We start from the raw sequence: 20,826 nt of genomic DNA, 5'->3' as shown, positions 1-20,826 counted from the left end.
CCTCCCTCCCTACACACATACACACATGCTCATGTGCACACAAATGTCTCTGTCCTTATTTCACCTTTGGCCTTATACTCTGATCACATCTAGAAACTCTGAGCTTTATTCATTCACCTGTCCAACAATTAGCAGTGTTAGGCTCAGTATTAGAAAAGTGTTTCTTTTCCAGGTTGAGTGACTTAAATGAAAAATGGGTGTGCAAATGCACGGCACCATGTAGTCTATGATGGATGTCCACTATCTGTTAGTTACATCTGAATTAAGATGCCTTGACATCCCAGGAAAAGGGAACTGCACACACACAGGCATTTTAAGTGCTCTATTTGGTCAGGAGGAAAATATTTATGAGATGAGGTTTATGCGGCAAGCCAGACCTCCCATAACAGGTTTTCTCTTGTTGTATGCCTGTGGTACACAAATAGAAATGGGAATATGAGAAATGAAATAACCAGCACTAGGTTATGAAACAGGATCTGGGTTCTCTCGCTGATTCTAATTACATCTGTTAAAGAGACAAAAAAAATTCTGTCTCATGTCTCCCTTCTAGCTTCCTTAAGCTGCCCCTTGGCTCTGCCCAGTTCTCTCTCCTGCCCTCACCAACCACAGATGCCTGAGAATGGTAGCAGTTTTTCAGCATGTGTCATGAAACAGCTGGCCCCTCTTAAACTTCCTGGAAATAGCAAGGAGTAACTTAGGCAGTTTATAAATTTGACTGACATACCTGCTGTTTCCCTGGGAATACTTAGATCCATGAAGTTTTCTTTGGCCAGCTCTTACTGTAACACTGCCTGTATGCCAGCACCAATACATCAACTGGCAAAGTTCTCCATTTTAAATAAATGTATGTGGTTCTTAGGAAAGTAATATTGGAAACCAGTAATATAAACTCTGTGTTATTACATTTTTCCCCTTAATTCCCTAGACGATTTTTGAGAAAATATAACAGTTATGAGAGTTTCTGAATATCAATAATGACTAGAAGAAAAACAAAATATAAACATTCATGTACATTAAGAACATGAGGGGAACTTGGCAAACTCTTAAAGAAAAACAAGATTATGAAGGTGAAATGGTAAAAAGGCAGGAGCTGGTAAGATTCTGAGATGCATTGTCTTTTGCTAAGAAAAGCTGAAAGTGTTCATTTGGCTGTGGATGACCACCAGGCACTTCCTCACAATGAGCTTTCCCGCCGCCTCTCTGCATAGCTTAGACTTGACCAGACACACACAGACTGTCATCTGAGAAGACAGAGCCCTCTGTCTGCTGGAATTGCTCTGGAATCCTCTTAATTATTGCCCCAGGCAGCTAGGATCAGTCACTCTTTTGAGTTTCAATAACAAGAAACTTTTGAAGTTGGCTTGTGGTCCCATCATGATGATTTTATTATCCTTCTGTTTTCCCCAGTCTCTACAGATTGATCAGCCTAAAAAGACCCCAGGAAAACATGAAATGTCTTTATACTTCAGAGGTCCTCTCTTCATTCTGTGGTAATAAGGGTCAAGAGGGAAAGAAGGAGCTGGATAGGAGAACTGAAAGTGTTAATTGAGTTAGATAGGCCCAGGAGGAAACCTTTGCATCATTAAATGAACTGGAATTTAGGGGAATGGAGTTTCAGCCTTGGCATCAGCCCAGCTGGCAGCACATAGCTGAACCCAGCCAAGCTGAGCAAAGCTAATAAAGAACACATCCTCTAAATTATTGTGCTAAGGCCAATGAATGATACACTGCTGTGAAAGAAAACAAGACCCCAGTCCAGGAAACTGATAAACCAAATGGGTTTCCTCATGTTCTTTTTTCTTTTCCATGGTTTATGTTCTATGTCATGTACAGATTCATACAGACGTGTGTGCATGTACACACACATACTAGCTGGGCTTACTTTTTATTTATTTTTTATTTTTTATTGTTGTTCAAGTACAGTTGTCTGCCTTTTCTCACCACCTCTCCCCTCACCCCAGCCATCCCCACCTCCCTCTCCTGACTCCACCCCTCCTTGGTTTTGTCCATGTGTCCTTTATAGTTGTTCTTGAAAACTCTTCACCTTTTCTCCCCCATTATCCCCTCTTACCTCCCCTGTAGTTACTGTCCATTTGTTCTTAATTTCAATGCCTCTGATTATATTTTGCTTGCTTGCTTGTTTTGTTGATTAGGTTCCACTTAAAGGTGAGGTCATATGGTGTTTGTCTTTCATCGCCTGGCTTATTTCACTTAGCATAATGCTGTCCAGTTCCATCCATGCTGTTGCAAAGGGTAGGAACTCCTTCTTTCTTTCTGCTGTGTAGTATTCCATTGCGTAAATGTACCACAGTTTTTTGATTCACTCATTTACTGATGGGCACTTAGGTTGCTTCTAGCACTTGGCTATTATAAATTGTGCTGCTATGAACATTGGGGTACATAGGTTCTTTTGGATTGGTGTTTCAAGGTTGTTAGAATATAATCCTAGCAGTGGAATTTGCCAGGTCAAAAGGCAGTTCCATTTTTAGTTTTCTGAGGAAATTCTATACTGTTTACCATAGTGACTGCACCAGTCTGCACTCCCGTCGACAGTGCACTAAGGTCCCCTTTTCTCCACAACCTCTCCAACACTTGTTGTTTGTTGCTTTGTTTATAATGGCCATTCTGACCAGTGTGAAGTAGTATCTCATTGTGATTTTAATTTGCATCTCTATTTTTTAAATTGGATTGTATTTTTAGTACAGATTTTAGGAGTTTTTAAAATACATTCTGGATGTTCTTTTTCTGGAATATGTGTTTTGCATATCTTTTCCCACCTCTGGATTTTTTTTTTACTCTCTTAATGTTGTCATATGATGAACAGAATTTTTTTTTATTTTAATAGAGTCATATATGTTCATCTTTTATAATTAATGCATTGTGTGTCCTGTTTAATCAATCTTTGCTTACCCCCAAATTTTGAAAATATTCTCTACTGTGTTCTTCCAGAAGTTTAATGCTTTAGCTTTCACATTAATTTTTGTATCTGGTATGAAGTGTAGGTTACAACTCACATTTTTTTTTGGCAAGTGGGTATCTGTTTGACTCACCACAATTTTATTGATGAGATCTTTTATCCTCCACCCACTCCAGCCACACACACACACACACACACACACACAGAATTGCGGGGACACCTTTATTATAAATTAGATGCCTGCGTATGTAGGTCTATTTCCAGACTCTGTATTTTGCTCCATGGGTCCATCTGTCTATCCTTACACCAATAAACACATCTTAATTACTCTAATTTCATAATGGGTCTTGATACCTGGTGGTGTAAGTATCCCCTCTAGCTTTGCTGTTACTCATCAAGATTGATTTGGCTATTCTAGATCCTTTGCATTTTCCAAAAGAACTCAGAATTAATTTGTCGATTTGAATGTACATACCCAAATATTTTTTAAAAACTGGGATTTTAATTGGAATTGCATTGACTCTCTGTATCAGCTTGATGATAATTGAGAGTTTAACAATATTGAGTTTTCCAATCCATGAATGGGATATATCCCTTTATGGCCACATGGTATCTAGAACTTCTTTAATTTCTCTCAGAATGTTTTATAGTTTTTAGTATAGATGTCTTGCATATGTTTCACTATATATTTGCTTGGGCTTTTTAATTTATCTTGTAATTGGTGGTGTATATAGAAATATAACAGCCCTGACTGGTGTGGCTCAGTGGATTGAGTGCCAGCCTGTAAACTGAAGGGTCACTGGTTTGCTTCCTGGTCAGGGCACATGCCTGGGTTGTGGGCCAGGTCCCCAGTACAGGGCACACTAGAGGCAACCACACATTGATGTTTCTCTCTCTCTCTTTCTCCCTCCCTTCCCCTCTGTCTAAAAATAAAGACTAAATAAATTTTTTTTAAAAAAAGAAGTACAGCAGGTTTTTGTATATTGAGTTGTATTTAGTGTCCTTTCAAAATCAATTTTTTTAACTGATTTTTGTGGAGGGGTGCAGTTTATGTAAAAAATATTGTCATGTGCAAGTAAAACTTCTTTATAGTTTACATTCATAGATTTTATTTCTTTTTCTTTTATTATCTTGGCATCCAACGCAATGTGTAAAAGAAGTGATAATAGTGGGTATTTTTGTTTTGTTCCATAATTCAGTAAGGAAGTGTTCAGTATTTCACCATTAAGTATGCTCTTGACTACAGATTTTTTATAGATGACTTTTTATATTAAAAACATTCCTTCTCTTCCTAGTTTGCTGATAATTTTTGTCATGAATGGGTGTTGAATTTTGCCAGCAGTATTTTCTGCATTTATTGGGATGATAAATGTTTTCATCTTTATTTTGTTAATGTAGTGAGTTTAGCTGATTTTTTCTATTGTTAAATACCTTTATATTCCTGAAATAAACCCCACTTATTCATAATATATTATCCTTTTTATATATTGCTGTATTTGATATGCTAATATTTTGTTATGGATTTTGCATCTTATGATCATGAGAATTAATATTCTATAACTTGTTTTTTGTAATATCTCTGTCATGTTTTGGTTTAAGGGTTACATTGGCCACACAAAATGAGTTGGAGAGTGTTACTTTTTCTATTTATCTAAAGATATTTTGTACAATTTATTATCATTTCTTAAATGTTTGCTAGAATTCACCAGTGAAGCATCTGTGCCTAGAATTTTATGTACAGAAAGGTTTTTAATTGCAATTTCAAGTTTTAAATTATGCATAGGTCTCTTCATATTCTGTTTTTTATGTGCATTTTAACAAGTTCTGTTTTTTCAAGGAAGTTGGCTATTTCATCTAAAATTTCAGATTTATCTATAACATCCTGTTATCTTCTCAACGTCCGAAGGATCTCTTTTATTCTTGATATTTTTATTCATAGGTTGTGTTTTCTTTATATACTTTTTAATCAGGCTTGTTAAAGGGTTATCATTTCAAAGACCAACCTTTGACTTTGTTAATTTTTTCTATTATATGTCTACTTCCTTTCTTCATTGACTTATTCACTCATCTCTATTATTTCCTTACATTTAGTTTCTTTGAGTTTAGTTTGCTATTTTTCCCTAGTTTTTGAAATAGAAGATTAGATCGTTGATATTTCACCTTTCTTCTCTTCTGATATAAACATTTAGAGCTATAAAATTCCCTCTGAACACTACTTCAGCTGAACCTCACACATTTGGATATATCATATTTTTATGAATTTAAAATTCCAAACATTTTTTATGTCTAATTTATTTGATATACGAGGTACTTGCAAGTATGTGTTTCTTAATTTCTTAGTATTTGGGGGTTTTCTAATTAATTTTCTGTTATTAATTTTTATTTAATTGCCACTGTAGTTAGGGAATATTCTGTATTCTTTCACTTCTTTGGACTTTATTGAAGATCGCTTTTTTGTCCCACATATTCCATAAGCATTTGAAAAGAATGTATATTTTACATTTATTGGGTGTAGCGTCCTATATGTGTCAGAGTGATTGGTTATTTATTTATGTTATTAGTTGGTTATTTGTATTACTCAAATCTTTCCTGTCATTGATTTTTCTTCCACTTTTTGACCTATCAGTTACTGAGAGGTTAAAATCTCCAATTTACAATTGTAGAATTGTCTGTTTTTCATTTTAGTTCTTTAAAGTTTTGCTTTACATATGTTTATGTTATTAGGTACATAGGAATTTAGGTTTATTATAGCTTCCTTTTGAATTGACTACAGTCGTGAGCCACATAATGATGTTTTGGACAACAACAGATTGCATATACAAAGGTGGTCCCACAAGATTATAATGGAGCTGAAAAATTCCTGTTGCGTAGTGACATCTCAGCCTTTGTAACATCGTAACACAATGCATTAATCATGTATTGCTCATTTTTAGATGGGTTTAGATATACAAATCTCATTGTGTTATAGTTGCTTACAGGCTTGTAGCTAGGAGCAATAGGCTATACTGTACAGCCAAGGGGTGTATTAGGCTACATACACCATATTGATTTGTGTAGGTACAGTCTATGATGTTCGCACAACGATAAAATCATCTATGACACATTTCTCAGAATGTATCCCCATTGTTAAGCAGCACGAGACTATATTTTATCTTGATGAAATGCCCTTTTTAGTTGTCATACTTCTTGTCCTAAAGACTATCTCGTCTGGTAATAACATAGCCACAAGAACTGTCTTTTGGTCAATGTTTACAGGGTATATATTTTGCCATCTGCTTGCTTTTTCTCCCTTTGTCATATTTCATATTTCAAGGTCCTTTTATAAAACAGATATAATTGGATTCTGGAGGGGTTTTTTTGCTTATTATGTCTATTTTTTCTGTTATTTTATTTAACTTGTTTTTAGTAAAAAGCAAAAGATTTGTGCGTTATGAAGAGAAACCAGAGTATTTAACTTGTTTTTAATATAATTATTTATTTGAGTTTTACTATCATTTTACATTTTGCTTTTTGTTTTCTCTTTATTCTAAGTTCTTCCTCATTTTTTCCTCTTTCTTGCCTTACTTGGAATTAATCAAGTATGTTTTATTATTTCATAATTCTCTCCTTAGCTTTTAGTGATGCATTCGTATATAATGCCTTAAGCAAATATACATCTTGGACTTATTAAAGTCTACCTTAAAAATGCTTTCTAACCACTTACAAATGACACAACCACCCCAAATAATGCAAAAGTCATTACAAAGTTTTGCTTTATGTACCCCCCCATTTTTGTCCTTTGTGGCTATTGCTTTCATATAATTTACTAATATATATATACATATATACATTAGTATATATGTGTGTATTATAAACCCTACAAGCTACTTTTTAAAACTCTTGTTCTAAATAGTCAATAGTCTTTTTGATTCTACACACATACTTACTCTTTCTTATGCTCTTCATTCCTTCCTGCAGTTTTATCCTTCCATCTAGGATTACTTTCCTTCAGCCTGAAGATCTTCCTTTTTATTTTTTGTAGTTTAGGTCTACTGGTAACAAATTCTCTGAGCTTTGATTTGTCCGAAAATGTTATTTAATCTTCTTTTTTGGAAGATATTTTCACTGAGTATAAAACTCTAGAATGAATATATATATAATTATCTTTAAAGGGCTAAGATATATCAACAGCCAACGTAGAGTTCAATATGCATTAAAAATATCCATATTTCTTGGATATGGGCCTTCTTAGTCTCTTGATTGAGAACCTAATAGATCTTCATCTCCTTAGCCCTGAAAAACTGTCCTACTCTTGAGAAAATTAGGGCTTAGTTCTTTGACCTCTCTTCTTAAAATTTCACAGTCTTGAGGAAATCAGCTATGTGTTTGAGACAGAGCTCCTCCTTTTAGTGAGACCTTGTCTCCTAAAACCTCAAGACAATGGGAGATTTTATTCTACATTTTAGAAGCTCTCAGCCTTGCTTCACAGCTCCAGTGTACAGGCTCAGAACTCAGTAAATGTTCCATGGGGAAAATTGGCCACATACATGGAGCTCCTCAAGTTCCAGCCTGTCACAGAAGTCTCTCTGATTTCTGTTTCCTCCAGTAGAGCTCCTCTGCACAGGCCAACCCTGATCCTAAGTTCATGCCCTTGAATTGGCAAATGCCCTTAGGAAAGGAAACAGTGTCAACTACCACAGAAGCCTTTCCCAGACAGGTCTGGAAAGTTCATTTAATGAGTTCTTCTAGTCTTCATGATTACTGCAGCACTGCAGTGTTTTTCACGATAATTTATATGACTTTTTCTAGTTGTTTCATCAGCAACATTGCACTGTCACCATTTGTTACATTCTGCCTGGAAGCATGAGAAACGTTACCTTCTACCCTTCCATTATAATGAGTTTTTAACTAGTCTCTCTAGTTCTGATCCTGCTCTGCCCACTCCTAGAGCAGCAGCATAGTGTTCCTTTTAAGTACATCATGTTACTCCTGTGCTCAAAACCCTCCACTGCTGCCCTTCAAACTTAGAGTAAGTTCAGGTTCATTGTCTTTTTTTCCCCCTTAAGATTTTGTTTGTTTGTTTGTTTGTTTGTTTTTAGAAAGTGGGAAAAGGAGGGATAAAGAAAGGGAGAGAAACATCAGTGATGTGTAAGAGAAACATCACACACATCCAGCCAGGGACTTGGCCCACAACCCAGGCATTTGCCCTGACTGGGAACTGAACCAGTGACCCTTTGGTTCACAGGCTGGTGCCCAATCCACCATCCAGGGTGAAGTTCATTTTTACAATCTACAAAGTCCTACATCATCTTATTACTACTCCCTTTCTAACATTTTCTTTCCACTCTCCCTTTTCCTCACTCAATTCCAGCTATATACTAACCTTCTTTCCATTTCTCAAACACACTAATGTGTTCCCATCTCAGAATATTTGCAATTGTTATATACCCTCTACTTGAAAGCTCTTTTCTCAGATCTTCACAAGGCTGTGCCTTTATTTCATTTGGGAACTCTGTGCAAATGTCACCTCTTCAAAGAGGACTTGCCTCTATCTTTTAAGTTTGCTTTACTTTTGATCATAGCAATTACCTAATATTGCATTGTATATGTGTTTGTTTATTTTCTGTCTCCCCCACTAGAAGGTAAGCTCCATAAGAAAGGAAACTATATCTCTTTTGTGCACTGTTCTATGCCTGGGCCTTCTTAGAACAGTACATAACCTGTAGTAAATGCTCAATAAATACTCATGGAATGAATTAGACATCCCTTATCTTGAAGAATTATCAATTTAAGAAGAAGATGAATGATTGTACTCTAACATAGAAAATTGAAAGTACTCTAACATAGATGTCTACAGAATGTTTTGGGGAAGGAGACACTGACTTAGTTGGGGTATAGTCAGACGAGGCCTCGATAAAGACATGAGTATTAGAAATTGAATATTGATGTATGCCTGACCAGGAAAAATAGAGACCTCAACGTACACAAATGACTTGGTGTTCAGAAAACAGTGGGTGTAGAACTTGGGGGTGGGTGGCAGGAAATGACATCATATGTAACTGGAGAGCAAGGAAGGGGGGAAAAAGTCACAGAAGTCCTTGCATATCAGGATAAAGAATTTGGACTTTACCCTAACAATAATATGGAGCAAAGATTTTTCAGGTGTGGAGAGGTGCAGTCAAATGTATATGTTTCCATGTGTTTCACTACTCCTCACTGCAATACTCGCAGTAAAACTTTAAGTGCATTGATGTAGAAAATTTCTGACTTGGTCGAAGGGCCTAGTTTCAAAACATAAGACATCATTTCAACTCACAATGTAATCTGGGAAAGGCATCATTTCCTCTTCTGAAATTCCATTCTTCATTCTTAGAAGGAAAGGATTGTATCCCTGTGGTTCTGTTTATGTGCTTTAACTTGATGCCTTGGGGAGAAATTTTTAATATTTTTTCTACTGCACCTGCCAGAAATAATTAAAACTTCCAATTCTAGCCAACCTAACCTCAGTTCTCCTCTGAGGTTTTCCAATATTTAGGTCAGATGCCAGGAAAATAGTAGCAAGACTAGTAGCAAGTCTTTTTTCCCTCTGGCTGGGATGGGAATACAGGTGGGAGGAGGGGGCGATAGAATAAGTCTTTTTCTTGCAGTTGTGATTCCAAAGAGTCCCTGTCCTGCATCTGATGTGAACACTGAGAAGCCCAGCATCCACTGCAGCACCAAAACTGACTTGGAGCATCAACCAGGGCAGAGAGGGCGTAAACCAGGAAAGAAGCGGGGCCGGACACCCAAGCCCCTCATTCCCCATCCCATCGCCACCCCATCTAAGTCAGCTGAACCTTTGAAATTCCCAAAGAAGAGGGGTCCCAAACCTGGCAGTAAGGTAGGTAAAAATGTGGGCTTCTCAGAAAGGAATAAAGGGTTATAAAGAGGTAACTCATCCATATCCTTCCATCTTGGAATGGGGCATGTCCAGCCCTATTCTCCACCTTGTGCATGCACTTAAGAGGAATCTCCTAGGTTGTCCTCCCTACTTAGCTACTTATCTGGGAGTTGGTAACATTAGACATAGTGTGATGTGGATAAGAAATGAATTTTGACTTTGAAAATTACTCTCATTCAAGGGAATTCTGACCCAGTGTCCTCCATAGATGGAAGGCCCTGCTCCTGATTGTTAACCTACCCAAAGTAAATGCCTAGGCATGTAAACAAAAAGAGGAAATTGATTTCGTAAATGTGTTTTTTTCTATTCCTGCCCCTCCTTTAAAAAAAAACAACTATCAAATACCTACTAAGCATAAGGTTCTGTATCAGACCCCATTACATATCACATAATTTTCACAAAACCATAGAAGATGATGTTAATGTTATTTAAGAGTTAAGTAAATTGGGACTTACAGATATGAAATGACCTCCCTAAGGCCACATAGCTAATAAACAGCAAAGGCTACAGAGCTGGGTCCGCAGATTGTCTAGTTTCAATGTCACTGCTGCCCTACCACACATCCACTCCCTCGCATTTTTTGAGGGAGCTAACACTTACCTTTAGTGTAGGAAAAGACTGCTGAGTCGAGCTTCACTGAGCATTGTCCCTAAAAGTACCACCTTTAAGTCATGACCAGTTCTTCATGCATATATTCCCCAGGGAAACCATTGATGTGAAAGTTCCTCAGTGGCTTCTCTGGGGCTTCCTTTGGTATCACCTTCTGCACTCCCTTCCTTCCTGTTCTGAATTTCTCTGCAGCTCCTTCCTGAACTAGACTGCCTGACTTCCACCATGGAGATGATGCCCAGTCCTCCTGGGAACTCCATTCCAGTCTCCTAAGTTCTTCCCTAGGTTTTGTTGGTTGCTTGGTTGGTTGGTTGGTTGGTTGGTTGGTTTTCTTTTGTTTATTAGCTCCAGCTGACTTCAGTCCTAGACTATAAACTCCTCAAAGTTAGGAACCTAATCTTTTTCTTCTCTCTTTCTCCGGCAGTGCCTTATATATCAGTCTCTTGAGAGATGTTCAGTATATGCAGGGTGGGTAGATGGATGGTTTGAGTGATGATGTTCTAACTGAGATCGTCTCTCATTTATTGGCTTTGAATTCTCGATGTCACACCTTAGTCTTTGTATGTAACACATAACGCTCCTGACCTACTACCACTAACCCCTGGCCCAGGTCCTGATTTACTTTTGTCTCCATAACTCTTTCTAATTCTCATGTTGTGGAGGAGAGGCTGAAAGCCCTAGAAGTGCAAGGCCAGAGAAGCTGTGCTTTTGATGATGCGAAGACATCTTGAAGATAGTCAGATTAAAGAGGGAGAAAATTTGTCTGTGAGGTTCTGAAGACAGAACCAGAACCAAATAAGCAGAAACTCAAGCAGACAGGCTTTATCTCAGGATAAAGAAACAGTTAAATCCAGTCTAAAATACAGGGTCTGGCAGATGTAAGGCCTGCTCAAGTGTGGTTGGTAAGGTAATAATGTGAGTGTAATAATTTATAGTTTTAATTTGAGCATTTAACCTGAAATGTCATATGGTGTGCTTGAATGTGATATTGTTATGTTACAAAATTTCATGCTGATGATTTTGTAATAAAAGGGGGACATTATTTCTGCCAGACCCTGTAGCAGTAATGATCTCCCATCATTAGAGGTATTTCACCAAGGACGGTTGGACGACTGTATGGGAGGGATGTTTTCAGGGACAAGGAAGCAGACATACTGGATTAAATAACCTTTAAGATCCTTCAAAACCTAAGAATTATGACTCTATGATTGCCTCTCCTCTGCTTCTTCAGGCAATCCCAAACATAAGTCATCTTTCTTTCCAGCCTCTTGAAGAAAATAATTCTCCTCTTATTCTATATTTTAATAGCCTGGCATTTGACTCCCTAATTCTCCTTCCTGTTATTTTTGCCTACTGCTATAAGTGTATATCCTTTCATTTTAACCCATAACCTTTATATTCCTTTCTGAAGCAAAGTGGTCTTGTGACTAGAGGCTTTGAAACCAGACAAACTTTGTTTTATATCCTACCTCCATTTGTTACCACCTGTGTGATTTTGGGAAATTCTAAGTAAGGCTGTGAGCCTAGTTTTCTCATCAATAAAATAGAGATGAGGTAATATATGAATAGATATAATAATACATGTAATTGCACCTATCTCAAATAGTAATATGTAATGTCTTCCATTTTCCTGGTTTCTTCTACAATATTTAGTCACCTAACTTACCAGGATTATTCCTTCAGGGACCTCATGAAATCCTACCACCAACTCAGTGAAGTTGAACCTGGTATTCCTTTCTACCCTGACTCATTGTTTATTTGGATTTTTACTTTTAGCAATGTCAAAAAATATGAGGAGCTGTCCATGTCCCATGTATGCTTTCGTAGATGTTTGTGTGACTACTTTCATAGACAAGGCCGTCTTACAGTATATGTTTGCCGTCATGGGTGCTACCTCTTTAGATAATAATACCCCTAGGAGGCAGACAGGTCTATACAGCTCCCAGCAGTGGACCCTACGTGGCATTCAGTAAAGAAGGGACTTCTGGACCTTGATGATGATTGTTTTACTTGCATTAGAAAGGCTTTTAGAAAACTTTATCTTGGCAAGAATCTTCTGAGATCCTTCTCTCCCAGACGCTGCCCTGATCACCATAGGAATGATTTTAGATGTCTCTCAAATCATTTTTTTACTTCCCCCATCATTGATATTCTATACTGTATGCTTCATGGAAAAACATTATTGACACGTATATGTCAAGTATCATGCTAGTAATCATATCAAAATCAGGCTCTCAGGGCACTCCAGGCTAATAGCATATGCTTTTATAAATATATATAATGACAATACATTGTGACAGAGATAGCAACAATACAAAGAACAGAGATAGCACAAAAGAGATAGTAACTAGAGAAAATCTAGAAACATTTCCTGGATAAACAAATATTTGTAAGATTAAAAAAAATGAAAGGTCATTTCAAACAGAAGGAACAGTCTATTATTATAAAGGTATAGACCAGGCATGGTTTTTTTAGAGAAATAATGCAGTTAGAGATTACTGGAGTATAAGGTTGAATATAATAAGTGGCAGGTAATGAACCCAAGAGGTAAGCAGAGGAAAGTAGTTTGTAGAATTAGAGGAAGGGACATTTCCACTTTTCAGGAAAGAGAAAGTAAATATGAAAGACAGTGAATTAATCTCTGGCTGTACAGAAGCCCAGAATATTGTTCATTGATTCAGAAAATATTTACTAAGCATCTCCTGTATGTACAGCTTTGGACAGGATGCTGTGTATAGAACAAAGATAAAATACAGTCCCATCTACAAATATATTTTTGTTTCATGGGTGAATTAAGGGCTAGAAATAGGGGAATGAGAAGACAAGTTACCATCATGGGTAGCAAACTTTTCCCCATCCATTTTGACAGAGGAAACCTCGGACTTTGATGAACCCACCACCCACCTCACCAACAACCAGCACCCCTGAACCGGACACCAGCACTGTACCCCAAGATGCTGCCACCATCCCCAGCTCAGCCATGCAGGCCCCCACAGGTAAGAGCAGATCACGGTACTAGCTGCAACAGCCCCAGGCCCCTGTGTCTGCACTTTCTCATTTTGCCCCAATAATTAGCCCCCTATCCATTTGTAAACCTAAATAGGATCTTTTTTTAAAAAAAAAAATTATCTTTGGCATTTGAAATAGCTTCAGAGACACCTCCATCCTGTCAAAAACAATCGAAGAGTCTTGGATAGATAGTCTGTGAACTCAGAGTTGGGGAGGTGGGATGGCCCAGTTTATAATATTACAAATCCTTTCCAGTTCAGGGTGCCCCATTCTTAGTGATTCCTTCCAGAACCCTTCCAGCATTACAATAATCCTGACACTGCTCAAGGTCACACAGAATGAGCCAAGGTCCAACTGGGGAATGGTGACACCATGATCAATAAAATCTTCCATAGCCTGGCCAAGAGCAGGCACTGGATACAAAGTTAGTTCCCATTTTTCCTAGGCTATGAGATTTAGGCCAAGGATGGGACTGTCAGAAGAAATGGTCGGCTTTACTTAAGTGGAATAGTGAGGCATGGTCATGAAGATTCTGCTGCTATGGGTCTTCTACTTATTGTTGAAAAGGCACCTAAGTGGCATCCAGAATGATGTGGGGTAAACCAAGCAGGTATACAGGCATCTTGGGGGCATGTCATGAGATTTGAAGTCACTTCCCTTTCTGAGCCTTAGAGTCCCTTCAAATGTTAACAATAAAAACTATCATAAATTAAAAACTACGTTCCACACTATATTATTTTTTTTAGCAATTAACTTTGGTATTTTGCTGCTAAAACACAAAATATCAATAGCTCAATTAAAAATATCAGTTCAAGTAGTGTTTTGATGGAGTCTATAGGATATAAAGACTCAACTATATTCTTTATTATCTACCTTTTACTTTTTTAACCACACAACACTTTTTAAGAACTATTATATGCTCATAGTCTAAAAGAAAATTAACTTTACAAGAACTATTATAAAAATGAAAGCAAACAGACCCCCTATTCCCTATTATTTACTGCTCACCAAAAACAATTGTTTTTTAAAAATATATTTTACTGATTATGCTATTACAATTGCCCCATTTTCCCCCCTTTATTCCCCTCCACCCTGCACACCCTCTCCCACCCACATTCCGCCCCTTTAGTTCATGTCCATGTGTCATAAGTCCATTAGCTTCTACATTTCCCATACTATTCTTGCCCTCCCCGTGTCTATTTTCTACCTACCATCTATGCTACTTATTCTCCATACCTTTTCCCCCTCCCTCCTCTGTCCACTCCCCTGTTGCTAACCCTCCATGTGATCTCCATTTCTGTGGTTCTGTTCCTGTTCTAGTTGTTCACTTAGTTTCTTTTTGTTTTGGTTTTAGGTGTGGTTGTTAATAATTGTGAGTTTGCTGTCATTTTACTATACATGTTTTTTTATCTTCTTTTTCTCAGATAAGTCCCTTTAACATTTCATAAAATAAGGGCTTGGTGATGATGAACTCCTTTAACTTGATCTTATCTGAGAAGCACTTTATCTGCCCTTCCATTCTAAATGAAAGCTTTGCTGGATAGAGCAATCTGGAATGTAGGTCCTTGCCTTTCATGACTTGGAATATTTCTTTCCAGCCCCTTCTTGTCTGTAAGGTCTCTTTTGAGAAATCAGCTGACCGTCTGAAGGGAACTCCTTTGTAGGTAACTGTCTCCTTTTCTCTTGTTGCTTTTAAGATTCTTTCCTTATCTTTAATCTTGGCTAATGTAATTATGATGTGCCTTGGTGTGTGCTTCCTTGGGTCCAACTTCTTTGGGATTCTCTGAGCTCCCTGGACTTCCTGGAAGTCTATTGCCTTTGCAGATTGGCAAAGTTCTCCTTCATTATTTGTTCAAATAAGTTTTCAATTTCTTGCTCTTCCTCTTCTCCTTCTGGTACCCCTATGATTCAGATGTTGGAACATTTCAAGATGTTCTGCAGGTTCCTAAGCCTCTCCTCATTTTTTTGAATTCTTGTTTCTTCATTCTTTTCTAGTTGAACATTTCCTTGTGGTCCACTCTGTTGATTTGAGTCCCAGTTTCCTTCCTGTCACTGTTGGTTGCCTGTACATTTTCCTTATTTCACTTAACATATCCTTCATTTTTTTCATGTAATTTGTGACAAAATTCAACCAATTCCATGAGCTTCCTGATTACCAGTGTTTTGAACTGTGCATCTGATAGGTTAGCTATCTCTTTGTCACTTAGTTGTATTTTTTCTGGAGCTTTAATCTGTTCTTTCATTTGGGCCATTTTTTTTTGTTTATTTGTTTTTTGTCTCAGCATGCCTGTTAAGTAGTAAGAAGTGGAGCCTTAGGTGTTCGCCAGGGTGGGGAAACCCCCATTGCTCCATTGTGATGCTGTATGTGGGGGAGGGGTCTGAGAGGGAACAATACTGCCTGCTGCGTTCTCTGTCAGTTTTCAGTCACTTCTGCTATCCACAATCAAATTGGGCCCTTCTGGTGCTGATCCCCGGGTGGGTGGGTTTATGTAAGTTCTAGGACCCTGTGGGTCTCTCCAACGAATTCTCCTGTGAGGCTGGGAGTTTCTCCTGCTTCCTCAACCCCCACCAGTGTTTTCAGTGAGAGGTTTGAAGCTTTATTTCCACGAGCTGGTACCCTGGGTTGCGTGGTCTTTCTTGCTCCCCATTTGTTCCTCCGGTTTATCTGCACACAAATGTGGGACCACCCGCTCCACCAGCTGCCGCCACACTGGGTCCGCTAGCTGCCACCTTGCCAGCCAGCTGCAGCCTTGCCCGCCCCACTCCACAATCCGCTGCCTCACCAGTCCACCAGCCGCTGCCTTGCTGTGAGTCCTCTCTGCCCACTGCCCAACTCCACACCTCCTACTGGTCTGGATGAATGTTTCTTCAATTCCTTGGTTGTCAGACTTCCATACAGTTCAATTTTCTGTCAGTTCTGGTTGTTGTTGTTTTTGTTTTTTAAATTGTTGTTGCCTTATTTTGGTTGTACAAGGAGGCACTGTGTGTCTACCTATGCCTCCATCTTGGCCAGAAGCCCAATCACTTTTAATTTAGCTGATTCTTTCATTTACCTCCATATAAGAAAATGGAATGTTTTTTTAACCTGTCTTAATTTTTTTCCTTTTTTTATTGTTGTGCAATTACAGTTGTCCTCATTTTTCCCCAATTACTCTCCCCCTGCCCTACCCACCCCAGTTGTCTTTGTCCGTGGGTCCTTTATACATGTTCCATGATGACCCTTTCCATTCTTTGCCCCGTTATCCCCCTCCTCCTCCCCTCTGGCCACTGTCAGTTTGTTCTTTATTTCCATGTCTCTGGTTCTATTTTGCTCACTTGTTTGTTTTGTTAATTGGGTTTGACTTATAGGTGAGATCATATGGTATTTGTCTCTCATTATCTGGCTTATTTCATTTAGCATAATACTCTCCAGTTCCATCCATGCTGTCGTGAAGGGTAGGAGTTTCTTCTGTCTGCTGCATAGTATTCCATTGTGTAAATGTACCACAGTTTTTTGACCCACTCATTTACTGGTGGGCACTTAAGACTGTTTCCAGCACTTGGCTGTTTTAAAGTGCTCTGCTATGAACATTGGGATGCATAGGTCCTTTTGAATTGGTGTTTCAGGGTTCTTAGGGTATAGTATTGCCATTTTTTAGCTTTAGGCATTTTTCAACTAATAACCCAATTTAGAAGATGAAGATTTAATTCTTCTTAATATCCTAGCCCCTTATCCACTCACAGGTACTTCCCTAGCTTAGTACTGTATCAATACCCTATATTTTGATTAGGTTGAAATTCAGTATTTTGTTATTGTAACTTGTTAATTGCTCTTCTCAATAGAGACATGCAATGTACTATGATTTCCTTTGCTGCACATTTTTATTTCAGAGTAAATCTTGTTAGTTTTTTATTATAGGTTTATTTCACTATGTATTTATTCAACCCTAAACTATCTTACTACTGTATACATCTCTCTTTATGTTCAAGTACATTGTATATCCTGTCCAGTGAACTCTAAAAGAAATCTCTCCTGGAGGCTTTGGAATTTCTTGACATCCTCTTCACCAGTCTTCTGTATTATTTGTATTATCCTCAGTTTGCTACTTTCCATGTCTTTGTTTTCCCATGTAAATATTTCTTATATTTACTTCTTTAGTTTTGTATAGAACCTGTTTATTCTCTTTGTTTATTCTCTTTGAAGCTTCTCTTCATACCCAATATTCTGAAATTTCACCTAAGATGTGAGTAATTTTACCTAAATGGTAGACACTTAGGATTCCCATTTCATTCTTTAGTTTCTTGAAATTTCTAAAAATTCATTCTTCAGTGATTTTCTCCTTTTTCTCTGTTCACTCTTTCTGGCATACATGTTACTCAGATGTTGAACCTCTTGAACTCCTCTAATATTTTTAACTTTCTGTATTCCTATTCTCTTTGTCTTTTGCTCCACTTTCTTGAAGCTTTTCTCGACTGTATCTTTCAACTTTGTATTGAGCTTATTGTTTCTGACATCTTACTTTTAAAAAAGTATCATTGTTTATTATGAATCTAGATGCAGACCTTACATTCTTCACAAAAATTAACTCAAAATAAATCACATACCTAAATGTAAAAGTCAAATGCATAGTGGCATTTTCCAAAGGGTGTTTGGTGGAAAACCAGTCTTGCAGAATGCTCGTCATAAAAGGATTTAACATACATTTAGGAAATTGGTCACATACAATTAGAAAATGCTTATATACTGCTGCCTTGCTCTTGAATATTTGTATCTAGCCCTGGCTGGTGTAGCTCAGTGGATTGAGCGCAGGTTGCAAACCAAAGCATCGCAGGTTCGATTCCCAGTCAGGGCACATGCCTGGGTTGCAGGCCACAGCCCCCGGCAACCACACATTGATGTTTCTCTCTCTCTCTCTCTCTCTCTCTCTCTCTCTCTCTCTCTCTCTCTCTCTCTCTCTCTCTCTTTCTCCCTCCCTTCCCTGTCTAAAACTAATTAATTAATTAAAAAAATATTTGTATCTGCTATGAAGAGCCTTCTTGTTCTCTGAGATTTTTACTAGACTTTTTTTTAGGTTACAGCAAAATTGAGCAGTGGTTATAGAGACCTTTTTCCCATATTCCCCTGGCACCCCCACATGTATAGCCTTCTCCATTATCCTCATCCCCCACAGAGTGGTACATTTGTCTCCATTGAGGAACCTACATCAAAATGTTATCATCACCAAAAGTCCATAGTTTACATTAGGGTTCTTTCTTGGGGTTGTATATTCTATGAGTTTCAACAAGTGTGTAATGACATATATTCACCATTATAGGGCCCACTTACTTATATATGGATTTTTTCAATAAATATACAGTTGGCCCCTCATAGCCCTAGGTTTTGCATTCACAGATTCAACCAACCACAGAGCAAAACAATATTTTCCATGGAATTTCAGTGCACAGGGGTCAGCACTCCTAACCCCCACTCTGTATTTCTTCCCTGGATTGTGACTTTTGTGTTGTATCTAAAAAGTCATTGCCATACCCAATATCATTTTGGCTTTCTCCTGTGTTATCTTCTAGAAGGTTTATAGTTTTGACTTTTACATTTAGGTATGTGATCTATTTTGAGTTAATTTTTGTGAAGAATGTAAGGTCTGCATCTAGATTCATGTTTCTGCATATGCATCATTTGTTGAAAAGATGATCTTTGCTCCACTGTATTGCCTTTGCAGTTTTGTCAAAGATCAGTTAACTACATTGATGTGGAACAGTTTCGGGACTCTCTCTTCTGTTCCACTGATCTGTTTGTCAGTTCTTTCACCAATAAACACCATCTTGATTGCCCTAGCTTTATAGTAAGTCTTGAAGTTGAGCAGCATCAGTCTTTCAACTATGTTCTTCTACAATATTGTGTTAGCTATTCTAATCTCTTGCCACTTCATATAAACTTTCCACAAGTTTGTTAATAGCCACAAAGAAACTTGCTAAGATTTTGATTGAGATGGCATTGTATCTATAGATCAAGTTGGGAAGAACAACATCTTGACAATGAGTCTTCCTGTCCATAAACATGAAATGTCTCTCCATTTATTCAGTTTCATTTATTTTATTCATCAGTTTTGTAGTTTTCCTCATATAAATTTTGTCAGACCTATGCCTAAGTGTTTTGTTTTTAGAGATGCTCATATGGTATTCTGTTTTTAATTTCAAAAGTTGTTTATAGCTGTTATATAGGAAACTGACTGGCTTTAGTATCTGGACACTGTATCTGGCTATAATTGCTTATTAGTCCCAGGAATTTTTTGTCTTTCACTTTCTCTACATAGACAATTATGTCATCTGTGAACAAAGAGAATTTTATTTCTTCCTTCCCAATCTGTTTTCTTGTCTCATTACAATGTATTAGGTAGAACTTCCAGTACAATTTTGAAAAGTTATGGTGAGAGAGAACATCCTTACCTTGTTCCTGATCTTGGTGGGAAAGCTTCTAGTTTCTCCCCATTAAGCATGATGTTAGCTGTAGGTTTTTTGGAGATGTTCTTTATCAAGTTGAGGAAGTTCCCATCTATTTGTAGGTTGCTGAGAGTTTTTACCAGGAATGGGACTTGGCTTTTTGTCAAATAGTTTTTCTGCATCTGTTGACAGATTATATGATATTTCTTCTTTAGCCTGTTGTGACAGATTACATTAATGGATTTTTAAATATTAAACCAGCTTCCATACCTGGGATAGATCACATTTGGTTGTCGTGTATAATTGTTTTTATATATTGTTGGATTCAATTTGCTAATATTTTGTTGAAGATTTTTATATCTATGTTCATGAGAGATATTGGTCTCTAATTTTCTTTTCTTATAATGTCTATTAACAAACAAAATTTAACTTAGTAAATTTGAAGACCTAACTGGAAATGATTCATGAATTGGGCAGCATCTCATCTAGCAAAGAGAGATATACTCTGAGGCTAATACAAGATGGAAGGCTTTTATAGACAAAAGACAGGAACAAGGAAATAATTACTAAGAGAAAATGAACATTCTTTGGAGGAAAGTAAGAGTCCAGGTGACTACGGTTTCTTCATGACCAAGCAAGCTACAGCATTTCCATTGGCTGGGCTTGTTGCTGGACAAGAGAAAAATTTTACATCCTCATACTGGAGTACTAAAGTAGCTACATTTTCTGTTTGGGAGTTGGAGGTAAGTGTCTCCCTGTTGGGTCTATAATGACATTTCCTGTTTGGAGTAATTGATGTCTTTCTATTTGGGATAATTGACCATGTAGTGGTATGGCCAGACCTCCTCCTATAGGCCTTCTCAAATCCAATTTTAATCAAGGTTTCCTTTATCAGTTTTCACGTGTCTTTGGTTTTAGTTTTAGGGTAATGCTGGCCTCATAAAATGAGTTAATA

At 37.6% G+C, this 20,826-nt stretch overlaps 1 protein-coding gene across 1 annotated transcript in view; it reads left to right on the top strand.

Moving 5' to 3' along the window:
• Positions 1-20,826, top strand: part of SCMH1 (Scm polycomb group protein homolog 1) — a 144,899-nt gene that overhangs the window by 90,744 nt on the left and 33,329 nt on the right. Inside the window, 2 exon segments of the mRNA XM_036025857.1 lie at positions 9,544-9,776; positions 13,315-13,441. Coding sequence (XP_035881750.1) covers positions 9,544-9,776; positions 13,315-13,441 — 360 coding nt within the window.

Source organism: Phyllostomus discolor, chromosome 5, assembly GCF_004126475.2.
Source record: "Phyllostomus discolor isolate MPI-MPIP mPhyDis1 chromosome 5, mPhyDis1.pri.v3, whole genome shotgun sequence".
Classification (NCBI taxonomy): domain Eukaryota; kingdom Metazoa; phylum Chordata; class Mammalia; order Chiroptera; family Phyllostomidae; genus Phyllostomus; species Phyllostomus discolor.
The sequence above is the reverse complement of the archived record's forward strand: the minus strand, read 5'-3'. Positions and strand labels throughout refer to the sequence as shown.